We start from the raw sequence: 15,025 nt of genomic DNA on the forward strand, positions 1-15,025 counted from the left end.
TGAGAGACATGACACAAAGTCAGCCTGAGCAATAATGAGCTACAACACCAGGCAAGCTGCAGCAAACATTATCTGACTACTCTTTATTGAAGAACAACGATTTTTTTTTTCTTGAAGTTATATTTCCACAGGTCACTGGGATCCATTTCAATGACAGTCGCAAGAAAAAAGGAACAGTGCATTAGAGCATAGCAATCCTAGATCTGGAGAGGCACACACATCGCAACCACAAGCCAGAGGCTCTGAAAACATCCCCTCAAGGTTAAACCGATAGACAACAATAATAATCAACTTTTACAAATTTAATTAATTCGTAGCATGAAAAGCAACGCGAACTAAGGTTGAAGATATCGATCCGGGCCCCGACGGAGGAGAGGGATTACTCTGTGTAATCCCTGCATGAGTTTGTGGAGGCATGCTCTCATTGGTCAGACAGAGCTTAAACAGCTGGCAGTGTCCAGGCTGGGAACAGACGCGGCGTGTCACAGCACCAAGGTCATCGTCATTACTGCCACTGCAGCTGTATTAAGTCCTTTATCATTGCGGACAGTGCCTGTGACATTTCCATCATACACACCCTGGCATTTTCAACAGTGACACAGCACAGGGGAGGTTACTGTCCGTAGCGAGCAGGGGCTCATCTCTGATCCCCATTCTTTTGGAGTAGCTCTGATAGAGAGTGCCTTTTCACAGAGAGTGAAATGCAGCTCAGGTATTCCACAACCGTACGGCTGCTCGGTTCATCGCAAACATCCAAAGCAAGGAGGACACGTACACTAGTCTCTGCAACTGGGTTGCTAAATATATGCCCTCGTTTCCTATTGCATGGGTATAACAACTGACAGGTCTTTGTTTGTATCACACTTAAATCAGGTGCAACCCAACTGTGAGGCAGGAGGGATGAGGAGGAATGGTATGCCTTGAGGTAAGACAACTTTAATGAACATTCCCATTTATTTGGGCAGGCTGTCCTCCAGTGGCCACCTACAGAACTACACCAGTTACACCACCCATGTCCACATAAATACAGGCAGACAGTTTCCCACTGACACAAACTCCATGTAACAGTTGGCTTTACAGAGGGGCAGTGTTACAGGGGGACACTGAGAACAGACACCATCGCTGACACCATGAGCGCTCCTGGGTCACCAAATAAGCCCCCTGCGTCAGCATTTAAATTTTTGACCCCTTTGTCCTTGACATGTGAATCGCAGTTTATTTGTCCAGAGGTGGCCATTACTTTGCAAATGGCATGACTGATTATACTTCTCTAATACATAACAAAAAAGATTAAGATTCATATTCAAAATCTGTCTCTGCAAAACTTCCGTTATATATATCATATATTTCACTGTCATTCTGAAAGCATTCTTTAGAAGGTAAACATTTACATAACAAAACTGTTACCATGATGAGCAGTGCATTTAAAGAGAGTAACCTGAAACTGAGTGCTTATGAGTCCATGAAAGCAAAGGACACCCTCTCCACGACTGAAACGGAAATGTACAGATAACTAGATGCAAAACTGAACCACACACGTACCTTCACAACTGTACAAAAATGGCGGTGAGGGTACACTACGTGCAGTTGACCTCCCTATCTATGTTAATCAAGCCAGGCTAAATATTCATCTTTCAGTCTTAAGGCAAATCTCCCATTCAAACCTGACACGCGTAGCTCAGTATGACATCATTCTTCCTCCCTCCAAACAGTGAAAACCTAAATGAACAGGCATGCCATTTTGATTCATGGGGATGACGTTCACTTGCACTGAAGTGAACAGTTACAAATAGCAGATTATTAGATTATTACTAGGAATATAACGATATCAAAACCTCACGGTATGATAATACCACAAAAAAGTCCACGGTACGATATTTATCGCAATATTAAAAAATGAAGAAAAATGATGACTTGAAAAATGTCCTTTATTAAATAATAAATCAGCATTTTTTATTAATATAAACCCATACAGATTGCATTGCAGTGCCTGCAGTTCAAAAAAAATTTGCCTTAACATGAGAGTCTATCAGAGTGATCTGGGTGATTTTCAACCAGACTGAAATTGCCCGAAAGGGGCGGTACTCCACGGAACACAACTTGACGCTGATTGGACTATGATATTCAGAGGCAGGACAAACTGTCACAGCTAGCGAAAAACTGTGGTAGAATGTGATAGAAGGGGAGAAATTTCCTCCCCTTCCCCCTTTGGTGGTGCATCACCCGACTGCCCTAATTTCTGACCGCCCCTGGTCCAATTGCAAAACAAAAACAATACAATTTTCGACAAGGAGAAAGATAGTAGAACGCAGCTATACTACCGAAATAACCATGTAATATCCTGGTAGATTTCGTCACAGTCCCACAATGGTATCAAAACATTTTTTTATCACGATATCACGAAATTTGATATATCGTTACATCCCTAATTATTACAATATCAAGCTGATTACCAAAAACATTTTTTGAACTGTTCAGGTGCAGACAGCTGAAGTGTTCAACAATCACTGTGCTACAGGAGACACACAGAATACATTATGGCCACAGAATACAGACTTTGGGATAGCTGGCTGTGTTTTTCCATAATCTCTCACAACACCTGGTCTCAGAAAGCATGCATGGCTGTGGCTTGCATGGCTCTGTAAAAGAATTCGAGAGCTATCCAATGTATTTAGATACCCCGCCAAAGAAGCACTGCAATGCCAGCTGCAGGGGGCAGCACCCAAAGAGTGAATGTCACACATATTTCATCACACGAAACATGAGAAGAAGAAGCCTGACCATAAGGTTGCTGAAGTCTAATTCCATAGTCTAAATGTGAAGGATGAGAGAAAGAGCGAATATTTCCTGTTGTCCAAAAGGCAAAGAGAACATCCTACCCATGCAAGTGAAAATTTCACTTGTCACAGACATGAAGAAAACTGTAAGTGGGAGGGGCCTGGGCCTGCCTTCATGTCTATGCTTGAAATTTTGCATATGCAAACCCTCCTGGTGTGAATGCTGTAACGTATACTACCTTGCTTCATCCACATGCAAATGCTTTAATGCATACTTCTGCTATAACCAAGGATGAAGTGTACTGAGTACCGATATTTCTTCACAACTCTCTAGCATCCTCTGCTGGATTTTTTCATTCTACCAGCTTTGCAACATCCTTCAGGACAGAGCAAGCCCATTAGCTTTAGGTGGTGTTACTGATGCTTGAAACAACCTGAATCCAACAAAATCTGATGTGAAACAGGCTACATTACTAAAAAATGGACAGAGGCAATGGAGCTTCAATGAAAATCAGGAAAAGTCCAGGCAGGAGAGAGAATGAGGAATGATGGGTGAGCTGCCTCAGATACAGCAGGGAAAAGATACAGTAAGGGAGAGATGAGCGTGAGCTAGAGATATACAGCTGGGGCTTACCAGGATTTGGGCTCCCCAAAATGCAAGTAGTTGATGCTGTAGAGGTCCATGTCCTCTGTGTGCCACGCAAAGGTTGTCTTCCACATCCCGAAGTACAGGTATGGTGTGTTGACGCCCTCGATCACTATGCCACACTCCTGCTCCACCATGTCCAGCAGAGTATTCAGGTGACCGATGTTCCACTCTGTGATGTCCTGAACATCAGCAGGTGAACAAGCAAGCATGTAAACCAACATGTATAATGTATTTTTTTTTTTACCACTGTCACCATTATAGCAAATACAGTACAACCTTTACAACACTTTTGAATATAACTGACCAGCCATGAGGAGAAAATTAACAAGATACTGTGTGGTATTAATATGGCATCACAAGTTCACAATCACATCACTAGATGGCGCAAAAGCCATATTTTTCTTTAATTTGTTGTGTTGCTTCAGAAATGTATTGTAGATACAACATTTTTTTTTAATTACAACCATACATTTGATGTTAATAAATGTAAATGTAAATGTAAATGATGTTGAGGAGGCCTTACGCATAATTCTTGCAATGACACATACAAAATTGGCATGCAGAGGGAGAAAGTGAATTTTTTCTTTTTCAAAATATAACAGATACGCAAATCCAGTCCTTATAGACTAATGAACGGGAAGGAATAAAACATCCAATTCAAAACCTGTATTACTAGGTAAATACGACCCCAGAAAAACCAGGGATGACATTTCAATAGCAAACAATGAAACAGAATGAACAAGACAAAAAATGATAGCCCTTATAAAGTCTATTCCTACTTTTTGCTGAAATACAAGGATTCACTTCCTAAAGTCTCCTGTCAGACTGGCTGCGGTCACAGATGCTCCTCTCACTCACCGCATCATACAGCGAGCCGCTGATGTCAGCGCCATAAATAGGTGATACGAAAGTCAGGTTTTTCCAGTACTTCCTTTCCAGATCATCAAAGTCCTTGTGTTGAGGGGTACAGTACCTGGAAGGGGGACAATTCAAGCCATGAACACACAGACCCCTGACATAATTACATCGGTGTGAAAGCAATGACTCCAAAAAAGGTAGAGGTACAATGACCCTGTGGATGTACACATCTGCTTAAAATACAATGTCTTCATATAAAACATTATTTTTGTTTGGTCTTCTCAATTATCCTAAATAAAAGCACACTAAACAGAGCTGACACTGCTGTCAAAAACGAATTCTTTACTGGGCTATGGATACCAAGAATGAGAACGTTCTTTACCGGACTGTGTACACGAACAGTGAGACGTTCTTTACCGGAATACGTATACTAAGAATGAGAAAGTAAATGTAGCCCAGTAAGGAACAAAGAATGAGAACGTTATCCTAGTAATCTATTCCTTAAAGCATTTTATATCAAAACCTATTACAGGCGACAACAAAAGGGCAGCCCCTGGGTGAAAAGGGAGCCGATGGCGCACTCCCGTCTGCCACACTCCCACGCCCGTCAGCGGACGCTGCGGCCCCGCAGCCCGGGCAGATGGCCTCCCCTGGGCTGCATTCCAGGCCAGGCTCCTCCTACAGGCCCTACTCCCCTCACACTGACCACACTGCCACTCATGACTGGAGTCTCACTGCTGAGCTCTGCACAAATGGGACGGAGAACAGCTGGTTTCACCCCCTCCGACGCACTGCGCGTCACCTCGGTCCGCACACTGGACACAATGACCAGAGAGCGCAGTGGAGCCCAAAGGCTTCATTTATGCCTACAGTTACTGTTGTGTAGGTCATGTAACCAGCCATTTTCAGAGTACAATGGAAGGAGAGAGTGCCAATTTTAAGCTGCAAATGTTGCTATACTTCACTCATTTCACTTTCCACTCACTCGAAAGAAATAATCTGGTCGTTATTCAATCTTTTAGATTTAATTCCTTACTAACTCTCTTTAAGAACAGATAACAGAAAGCTGTAGGCAGTCTCACTGATGTGAGACAGTATACCTGTAACACCAGCTGCACTGTTGCCATGTAGTCTGAACCATTCATCAAGGCACATGATATACAACTTGAAAAGGCACCTCATTTCTTTTTATCTGATTGGCCTATAAAATGCTCACATTCTGATGTGACTCAATTAAGAAGCTATATATTGCCAGGGAGAGGCTGTCAGTCTGCTTATTTATTGGGTAAAGCTTCTGTCATTTTTTTGTCTGATTTAACCCCAAGCATCAGCAGGTACATAACTAGTGGTATCAGACCACGATGTCATGGAACAACATGGATAAAGGCCACATTTTGCAATCACTATTCTATGGATTACAATAACTAGTGAATAACTGTAAAGATGACTATCAGTGTGTAACAGCCACAGTCCATCTCTAGCCAGCCAACAGCTGTATTTCTATTGTTTGTTGGTTGATACAACTTGATACCTATTTCAGTATAATATAGCTAGGTAACATTAACTATGTTCTCCAACAACTTCCACATAAAGACTGATCACCGTAAAACATATTATCTAGTAAACTAGGTCAATGTATTTCTATATCTAGCTATCTGTCTATCTACCTAACAGTTTTCACAAAAAAGCTAGACACACCTGCACACAAACCCTACATGTATAATTGCCGCTCTCAGTAATACGAAGTGTCAGCCCACCTTAACGGCAACTGCCAGCAGTCTGCGGTTGGAATACAGTTTGCAGGGGAAACTGTTAGTTCACGAGTAGAGAAACCACAAAAAAGCAATATTCGGATGTGGATGATCTAGCCATTCAAGGTCACAAGCTAACAAATTTAATAACAGGGGAAACCTGTATTGCAGTTGACTGTTTTTCATACAGGAGTATGGTAACTAGTCTCTAACATCATTAAAATGCAAAGCATTTCTCTAAGGCTAGCAGCATGCTGCAGGAAAAGGAAAGCTACAGGCTATACCACTGTTTTGGCAAGTAAGCAACAACACTTTCAAGTCCCTGCGCCCACATTTCACTTCAAAAGCCTTGAGCGGTTCAAAACAGAAAGCTATTTCTACCTTAATTGCTATGTGGAATGCCTCCAAATAAATAGTGTTTAGAACACACAAATATGTTTAAATAGACACCAGTTCAGTGTGAATTAAATGCAAATCCGGTTAAGCTGCCAATTAATTAATCTGACAGAAAAATAATAATCAACAAAATTGTAGTATCGACCCCAACATAAACAAAAGGGCATGCATTGCCTTGTAGTCCTACTAATGCGACGTGCCAATTGCCTTTGTCTGTGTAGACTGTTGTCTTCAGAAGAAGACTCAGCGAGGGGTTGGTGTTCTTGGAGTGTCCTTGGAATTCCCTTTCTGGGAAGGCTTAAGTGCACTGTATGGAAGTCCAATGATGCAACAAAACACATTTTTTCTGTATAAATTTCAAATATAATTCAACTTCAATTTAATGAATGAACATGTTGTTTTTCACTATCTTTGTTATAGAAGGAATCTGCAACAACAAAGCCTTTTTTATGTGATAAAACAAGCCGATTTAAAATTGTTTCATGGTTTTATGACCAATTGGGCTGTCCCGAATATCATTTTTTGGGCTCCTGAGCATGATTCGGGAAGGACTCCGAAAGGACATTTCTCCGTTCTCGGCTGAGATGGACAGCATAGCGCTGCAACACGCGTCTTTTGGTTTAATTAATGGCATTCATTTTTAAGGATTCTGTTATTCTACAGTATTGTTGTTTGTATTGTTATTTGTTAATAAAAAACATTTTCGAAAAGGTTTGGTGCGTTTTATGCATGTTTGCAATTCCGAGGGGTTTGGTTGAACGAGATCCTATCTATGCACTTTTTGTGACATAATAACAGCTTGTGACAATTTTTCTTATCATGCATAAATTATATGCATACATAAATGCTCATAACAACAGGCTCCGAATACGAGACAACGCCTGACAAAGCGCTGTGAAACAGAAGCGCAGAAACAGCATACTAGCTCCAACAAATTTAAGATTTGAGATTTATATTTATTTTTATTATTATTTATTATTATTTATACTTATTCATAATTTCTTTATTGTCATTTCTCAGTACTTGCATACATTGAAACGAATTTTGTCCTCTGAATTTAACCCATCCTATGCACTCACTGGTCACTGGTTACGGAGCCGTGGTATTTAAAAATGGTCTCACACTCCGCTGGAAGCAGAGAGAAGCATGGCATCGCTGCAGCTAGCATCCTCCCAGGGTGACAAACTTAGCTATGGGTCGGTCGAAACCATTACGCCCTCTGTTCAAGTCCAAAAGTAGGAACTAGGCAATCGCTGGCTACTTTTTGTTTCCCATCACCGTGACGTTCACTGCTGTGAGTGAGAGCGATGTCAGGCGCCCAAGCTGAGATGGTATATATTTCCACATTTTAACAGTGCAATTAAAAAGTATAAATATAGCACAAGAATGTGTTGACAAAATGTATTTTGCAGTTCACCTTTATTGATAGTCTACATTTAGCAAAAAACCGAATACCTACCCAATGAACAAATATCCGAACAGTCGAATATTCAGGTCCAGCTCTAATGACCAACTCAATGGTAATCAAAGTCTCATGCAAACAGCAGCGTGTATTTCAATTTTTTAAACAGAGAGAAGTGGCTAAAACTACCAGGCTATATCTGGTGGAGGCTTAAGGGTGAGAGCAGTGATGTTGACAGGAACACTGGACATTTCACCCGAAATCTAATGAAAATAAATATAAATGGATTAGTTGGTCCACAGCAGGCACATAAACGTGCTTCTGAGGAGTCATACTGAGATCACAGAAGTACTGACGTGTGGCAAGGAGTCAGAACTCAAGTATTCACTCATTTTTACTTTGCGTGCTGAGATGTTGCGAGCTGATGCTTCCTTCACAGAAACTGAGAAACCAGCGGGGACAGTTTCCTGCTCCTGAGACGGCTTAGTGTACTTTATCTGGATGCCAATTAAGACACACGGTGAGAAACAACATGAAATTAGGAGTTGTCTCCAGTTTCAGTGCTTCTTTAAGAAATGAGACTGGCAGAATCACCAACACAGTGGTTAAATCAGACCTTTTTTCAACATGATTAAATGCACTTCAGACACAGTACAAGATATCTTCAGACATTTTCAAATGGCTTCATAAGTCAGCCACGTCTATGGCAAGGTCAGCTGCAGGATTTTCTCTTTAGATTTCACCGCATGGACATGTAACATTTTAAACTACTAAGTACATACTTCTTGCTGTTGGCCAGCTTGCGGTACTCTCCGACAGTCATGGATTTCTTCTGGATGTTATACTGTGTGAAGAGGCCGGACTGCCCAGTCACCACCTGCATGATGGGCGCCGGGATCACCATCTCCTCAATGGTATCGTACGACCGCCGGGGCTTCCATTCCTTTGGCGGGATCACCTGTACAGACAGGCAGACAGGGAGAGAGAGGGTGAAATACAGGGAAGGGGGCAGACAGTGAACAGAGCATCAAAAAAGGGATTCACAGGGCAGCTGGGTTTTCATTTCAGCCGTTACCTGATGATCTCCGTTACCCTGTCTGAAGCTAAGGCTTTCATTTTACTACTAACTTTCCATGTTTCAACATCTGCCTTGTTTTGGCAGTTTTACTAAGTGTGCTATGCAGCAAGAAACAGGTTTTTTGACTGGAAGTATGAGAGGAACGGTGTGAGCTAGTCAGGGACTCGAGAGATTGAGCACCTTCATAACCATGACTTGTTTTTGACTGGTACACAACACAGTGAGAGAGCAGAAAACTGTCAAATACACAAGTAACAGTCTGAGGCGCATTTGTGTGGTGTGCATGTATGAGGGTGGGCCTGCGTGTGCAGGTTGATACCTTGGCCAGGCCAGCACGGTGGGCACCTTGGGTCTCAATGTAAGCGATGTACTTTGCAAAGTCCTGGAATTCCTCCATGGTGGGCCGGAAGGTCATGATCTTGCAGCCCGGGTTCTGGGCCATGGGGCTTTCCAGCGACATGGTGGCAGGGTTTCCTGGAGAGACAGAGAAGAGTCAGAATACAGGAAGAAACATGCACAAAACAAACAGCAGTTAAGGATCTGCTGCAACGGTGGACAGCTATGCAACAACGTCCCTGGGCAAAGAAGCATCTGTTTTACATCCACTTGTCCTGACCCTCTGAAGTCCATAGGATTAGGTTAAAAGAGCCTGCTCTGCAGAAGTTCTCTCTTTCGCTTCATCCCAGTTAAAAAGTCAATATGTACATCTTAAAGCACTAGAAAGCTACACCTGAGACACCTATTGGGTTTTTGGTTTGAGTTCATTTGTGTTTTAAATGACCTCATGTGCCCTTTAGCAAACACGAACATAGAAAAGTGAACCTGTAGATCACAGCTGTGAAAGCAAAATATTTCAACATCTTAAAAATTCACGAAACTACAAAGAAATACAGCAGTGTGTGAATATTTGCTACAACACTGTTTTGAACTGTTATTAATGTGTGTAAATCCATCTAGCTAGGCATGTGTGAATGCAACTCTATCCTTACTAACCATGTGACTAGACTAATATTACAGATGCACCACTACCTATCTGCACCAAAGAACAGTACTAGTCACCCTTACCTTCAGTAATTTAGCATACTAATGCTTTTTTTTCTTTGCAATAAACAGGTTTAAATACATATTTGTAGAAAAAATGTTTTAGCAATCTGCTGTGAACATAAGTGAATGTGTCCTAAAAACAGCAGATTTACAGGCACAGTTGTCATGTAGCGAGAAAGAAAAGCTAACGTAGCTGGCCGTGGTTATAATAAGCAGCAGCCATTACTTATCTCTATCTACTAACAAACGCTGCATTAAAAATGCATATCTACCAAGTGTTAACACTGCACCAAAAATACTGAGCTGATTCCACCAGCTAGCATGTGAAAGAAATGTTTGTCCGGTCAAGCTGGCATAAACGGTGCCACTCTGTTATCTGTTCTGCACAACCATAAGGCTACATCCATATGAATTATACCAGACTGAACCACGCTGGACACAGTTTTGCCATTTTTACTGCATTACAATATAGGAATTTCACCCAAACACTAGTTTACAATACATGTTAGTATTCTGATGCCTTGGGCTTTGCCCGTTTCCACAATCCCCAAGCTGTTCATTTCTCTGTGTTTTATTTAATTCAAGCTCATTTGTTTTATTTTAACTAATACCTAACTTAATATGATTCCAGAGCACTGAGATTTGTAAGGTGTGTAACTGTCTCTGTCTACTGTGCACTAAACACCATAGCACAAAATGACCACTGAATTGTACACACTCTTCGAATTTAAAACGTGTTTATGCCCATATCCATGACTTATCTTTTGTCAGAACTAAGAGGCAAATATACTCCATGAATACATGCGATTTACTCAAGAACTATGGGGAAAGTCGTAACATCACAGTTATCGAGTTGGTTATTGGGCACAACAAGGATGCTATATATGCTAACACATGCACAGTGCTACACTCCAATGAAGACAGTAAAAAAAATAATAATAATGATAATCTGAGTCCGGGGTGACCACAGCTGAACAGCCATCCATCTCAAGCAAATGGCACACACTATGTTTTCATGTCACCACTTTAATATTTGACCAGAGCAAAGAATAGCCAATACGCAGAGATTTTGTCCTTTTTTTTTAACATGGAACATTGTGAACCAAGGTATATACAAAACTGTACCCATCTGTGAACTCAGTGAACCATTACAGTCCAATCTAATACACTAGGACTGTACAACCTCAGCACTGGATGCCTGAGGAAGACAATAATGGTTGGTTAGGGGGGTTGGAAATGTATAATTCAGAAGACAAACAAAAACAACAATGAGCGTGCTGAATTTCAACAGAAAATTCCACAAGGAAATGCATATTCACAACAGAATTAAAGTTTGTGTTACTATATAGTGAAAAATGATTACCATTTGCTGAGTGAAATGTGCATAATTTACATTTTGCAAGATTTTTCACTTATTTAGGTCCTTGTCTACACTTTTCTGATGACTCTTCTGTATTCAACAAAACCTAAAACCACTGATCTGCAAAATCCCACACTAAATTAATTAAACTAATATGCCACTTAGGACCTCACACCTCCACAGACCCAAAGGGTTTCTTTAATGATGATAATTATACCCCATTAGTTTTTACTGAAACCAAAGAAGGAGCATGCATTGCATCCCTATGCACAGTACACTGTGCCCTTTTTCACACCACTCCAGATTCAGGTGTGTATACGTTACGAAGTATTAATGACATCACACAGTTCATAACTGACTGAGAGAGTGACTGAAATGGAGCTCAAGACATTTAGTTTAGGACATATCGATCGGCGTTGTATAAGACAATAGGGATGTGACGAGCCACTCAGCTCACGGTTCCATTCGATTCACAATACTATGTTTACGGTTTGACCCTTCCACGATATTTTTAAGAAAATCAATTGAACTGACATTGGAATGAAAACAATGGATTTATTTTTGATGCATTAACAATGCTAAACTATTGTTGTCCTTTTGTACCATTAAACCAAAAGTGATGACAGCTTGACCCTAGCAGGAATTCTTTTAAAGCTAGCCAAAAATAAATAGTCTTCAAACATAAAATAATAGTAAATTGAATGGGTCCATCTGTATTACATTAATATGAAATTATGAAAATTGCATCTCAACACACAACACTCAAATTTATACACAAGTTAATGAGCTAAGATACCGACAGATTTTTCACAGAAATATCAGCATATCCACATTTTCAGGTAGAAGCTTTGTGTATTTACAATATCCCCTGCTGTAGAAAAAACTCTTTCACTGGGAACAGAAGTTGCTGGAACAGTGAGGTATGCCTTTGGGTACATTTGGGCATTTTCTCTCCACCATTTCTGTACATGTCAATCTCAGCCTCTATGCCACTTCTGGACTGGGTGACAGTTGGTTCAGCAAAAGATACCCAAAGGAGATCCTTTAGTGCTGTCTTCTTGCAAGGTGGTTGCTCCTGCTCAGCTCAACAGGCTGTGTCTGTCAGAGATGCTGCATCTGTGAGATCCCCATCAGTTGCAGCTGCTTCAGTCTCCTCAACAGTCTGAACCTCTCAATATGAAAGACAAGAAAAATGTTTTAGGAATATAAAACTGCAGGTCACTCACACATACACACACAAATTCAGATGCAGAGCCACACAAATAACAACCATATAGGTCCACACATGCAGAAACAAAGGAGACAAACACACACACACACAGTTAAATGCAATGAAATACATACACACAACCACATAGATTCTAAAATGATGTGCACACACTCTAAATTAATAATTCATGCATACCTTGTGCTGCAACCGTATTGATTTGTCCTTCAACCTGTGGAAAAGCTCTTCACGCTGGTCAGGGTGTAGGTGTGGCAAAGTTCAAAATCTCGGGTCCAAAGCAGTGCTCTCTTGCAGGTAAACCTGTTCCTCCCTGTATCTGCATGAGAGATTTTGCAGTATGGCTCTCTTCATGTCAGCCACAGTGGTGGAGTCATCCTGGTTGGGTACCATGCTCTGCTCCATCATTTATTTCAAAGGTACAATAAGTGACAGTGTGGCATGCTTTTCATCAGACAGCACAGTGGTAGCTGTTTTTATAGGTTTCAGAAGCTTCACTATGTCCTCGGCATCACTGATGTCAGAGCTATCCAATGTATCAAGTTGACGAGCATTTTTGCGCACCTCTGTGCTTACCAGGGCAGCAGTTAACGTCCATAATTAGCTTAGCTAATTAGCTTAGCTTAGCAATGTTGTGAAATCTCAAGCATCTTTTGCTTTACAGTGAGCACAGTTGTTGCTGTGGCACTTCAGTGAAAGAAGTCCACAACCCGTCTCATTCGCCCGAGGAAACGACTGACGCTGGGTGTCTTTAATCCTGTCTGGGTAGCTAGATTCAGTGTGTGTGCAAAACACTTGATATGCGGTGATAGCCCGGCTTCTCTCACTGCCACCTCCATGTTGCATGCATTGTCGGTAACAACAGCGATACTCTGATTTGGTCTTTCAAGTTCCCACTCCAAAATGGCCGATTTTAAAACTTCAGCTATGTTTGTTCCTGTGTGCGTCTCAAAAAGCAGACAAGTCTGGAGCACAAAACTTTTCAGCACACATTCACTGTTGATAACATGCGCCGTTATTGTAATGTAGCTCTGACCAGCCCTGGACGTCCATTCTTCTGTCGTCATTGCCACACTGTCCACACTTTTCAGAATTTCTGTCACTTTGGTTTTTGCTTCGTTGTACAAGGCTGGTATTACAGATTGACCAAAGTGCGGGCATGACAGGATGTTGTATTTGGTCTCTAGTGCCTTAAGTAGTATGCAAAATCCTTTGTTGTCGACTACCGAGAATGGTCTCATGTCTTTAGTGATAATCCTATGGATCTGGTGATATCTTGCACTCCTGAGGCAACGAGGATGCAAATTTTTTGGCCTTTAAGCACTTTCTTTCTCACATCCCCTGACTGGAGTTTGTCCTTGTGGTGGCGTTGTAGATGCTGCATCATATTCGTGGTATTTGCAGTAGTGTAGCTGATAGTTTTTCTAGTGTTTGCATACCATCTTCGTTTTGTCAATTAATTTGTCGCCATTCTCCTGTTGAATGATCGGAAAGCCAAAATGTTGCCACACTTCTGATTTACAGGAGGATGGCGCATCCTCGATTTCAATCTCAGCTCCAGCCACACTCATTATGTTTCACACTGACGCTGCTAGTCTGCTAGTGAAACCTCTTCTTTCTGCCTATGACTGAAACATGTAAAACATGATGCCTCAATTGGAATGCCGGAAGCGTGACATATGACTTTGTGCACTGGTAACACAAATACTGATACAGGTGGCTACTTTCATTTTTATATATTTATTTACTACTGCTGAAGAATTGTAGTGTTTGTTATATCTGGTGTTTGTATGTGTTTGTGTGTCTAAACATTTGAAAGAAAATGTATGTTTAGTGATGATAATAATGGAAAAATATAATTAGAGCTGATGACCAAAACCATCCAACTTATACGATGCACACAGTCACATTTTTGTAGGGCTGTGTCAAATGCCATTTTTTGCCATTTGAATTTTAGCCAACCTTTTTCGAACAAAGCTTCGAATGTCGTCCCATCATCGCTTTGGCATGTTGTTTTGGCATTTTGTAAGTCACCAAATGAATGTAACAAACAGTTCTGTCTACAAAAGTTCAACCAGCATTTGCTTTAGTGTACGGAATTATTCCTGTGTGATTTCATGACACATAATTCATTCTGTAAATGATGTTAATGCTGACTCACGGAATGTATTGGACCAAAGCCTTTTCATGCACATCATACCTTCGGTATTATAGCCTACGAACATAATTAATTTTGTACTTACCTACTTTTGTAAACCACTGATGTCTACGAAAGTTCAAGCAGCCTTTGCTTTCGTGGACCGAATGCCTTCTGTAACTGCGGAGTCACGGAATATAGTGTGCTAAATCCCTTTTGTGCACATCATTCAGTAATATAGCAAAACAATTAAGTGGACAAAATGAACATTCGATGGCACGGAGTGATGATAGTATAGCGCATTCTGCATTTCATGCCACCAAAGCATAAATGATGGATAAGTGTAAG

At 41.1% G+C, this 15,025-nt stretch overlaps 1 protein-coding gene across 2 annotated transcripts in view; it reads right to left on the bottom strand.

Annotated features, from left to right (window-relative positions):
* Window positions 1-15,025, bottom strand: part of kdm4b (lysine (K)-specific demethylase 4B) — a 63,671-nt gene that overhangs the window by 38,985 nt on the left and 9,661 nt on the right. Inside the window, exons 2-5 of one of the 2 annotated variants that reach the window (XM_036521556.1) lie at window positions 9,231-9,385; window positions 8,616-8,791; window positions 4,285-4,399; window positions 3,412-3,605 (exon numbers count right to left, since the gene is read on the bottom strand). In XM_036521556.1, the coding sequence (XP_036377449.1) occupies window positions 3,412-3,605; window positions 4,285-4,399; window positions 8,616-8,791; window positions 9,231-9,371 (626 nt within the window). In that variant the 5' untranslated portion in view covers window positions 9,372-9,385. Of the gene's footprint in view, window positions 1-3,411; window positions 3,606-4,284; window positions 4,400-4,814; window positions 4,884-8,615; window positions 8,792-9,230; window positions 9,386-15,025 lie in introns of those variants that run through there. The other variant, XM_036521558.1, reaches the window with a different exon arrangement.

The sequence above is a fragment of the Megalops cyprinoides genome, chromosome 2 (assembly GCF_013368585.1).
Source record: "Megalops cyprinoides isolate fMegCyp1 chromosome 2, fMegCyp1.pri, whole genome shotgun sequence".
In the NCBI taxonomy this organism is placed as follows: domain Eukaryota; kingdom Metazoa; phylum Chordata; class Actinopteri; order Elopiformes; family Megalopidae; genus Megalops; species Megalops cyprinoides.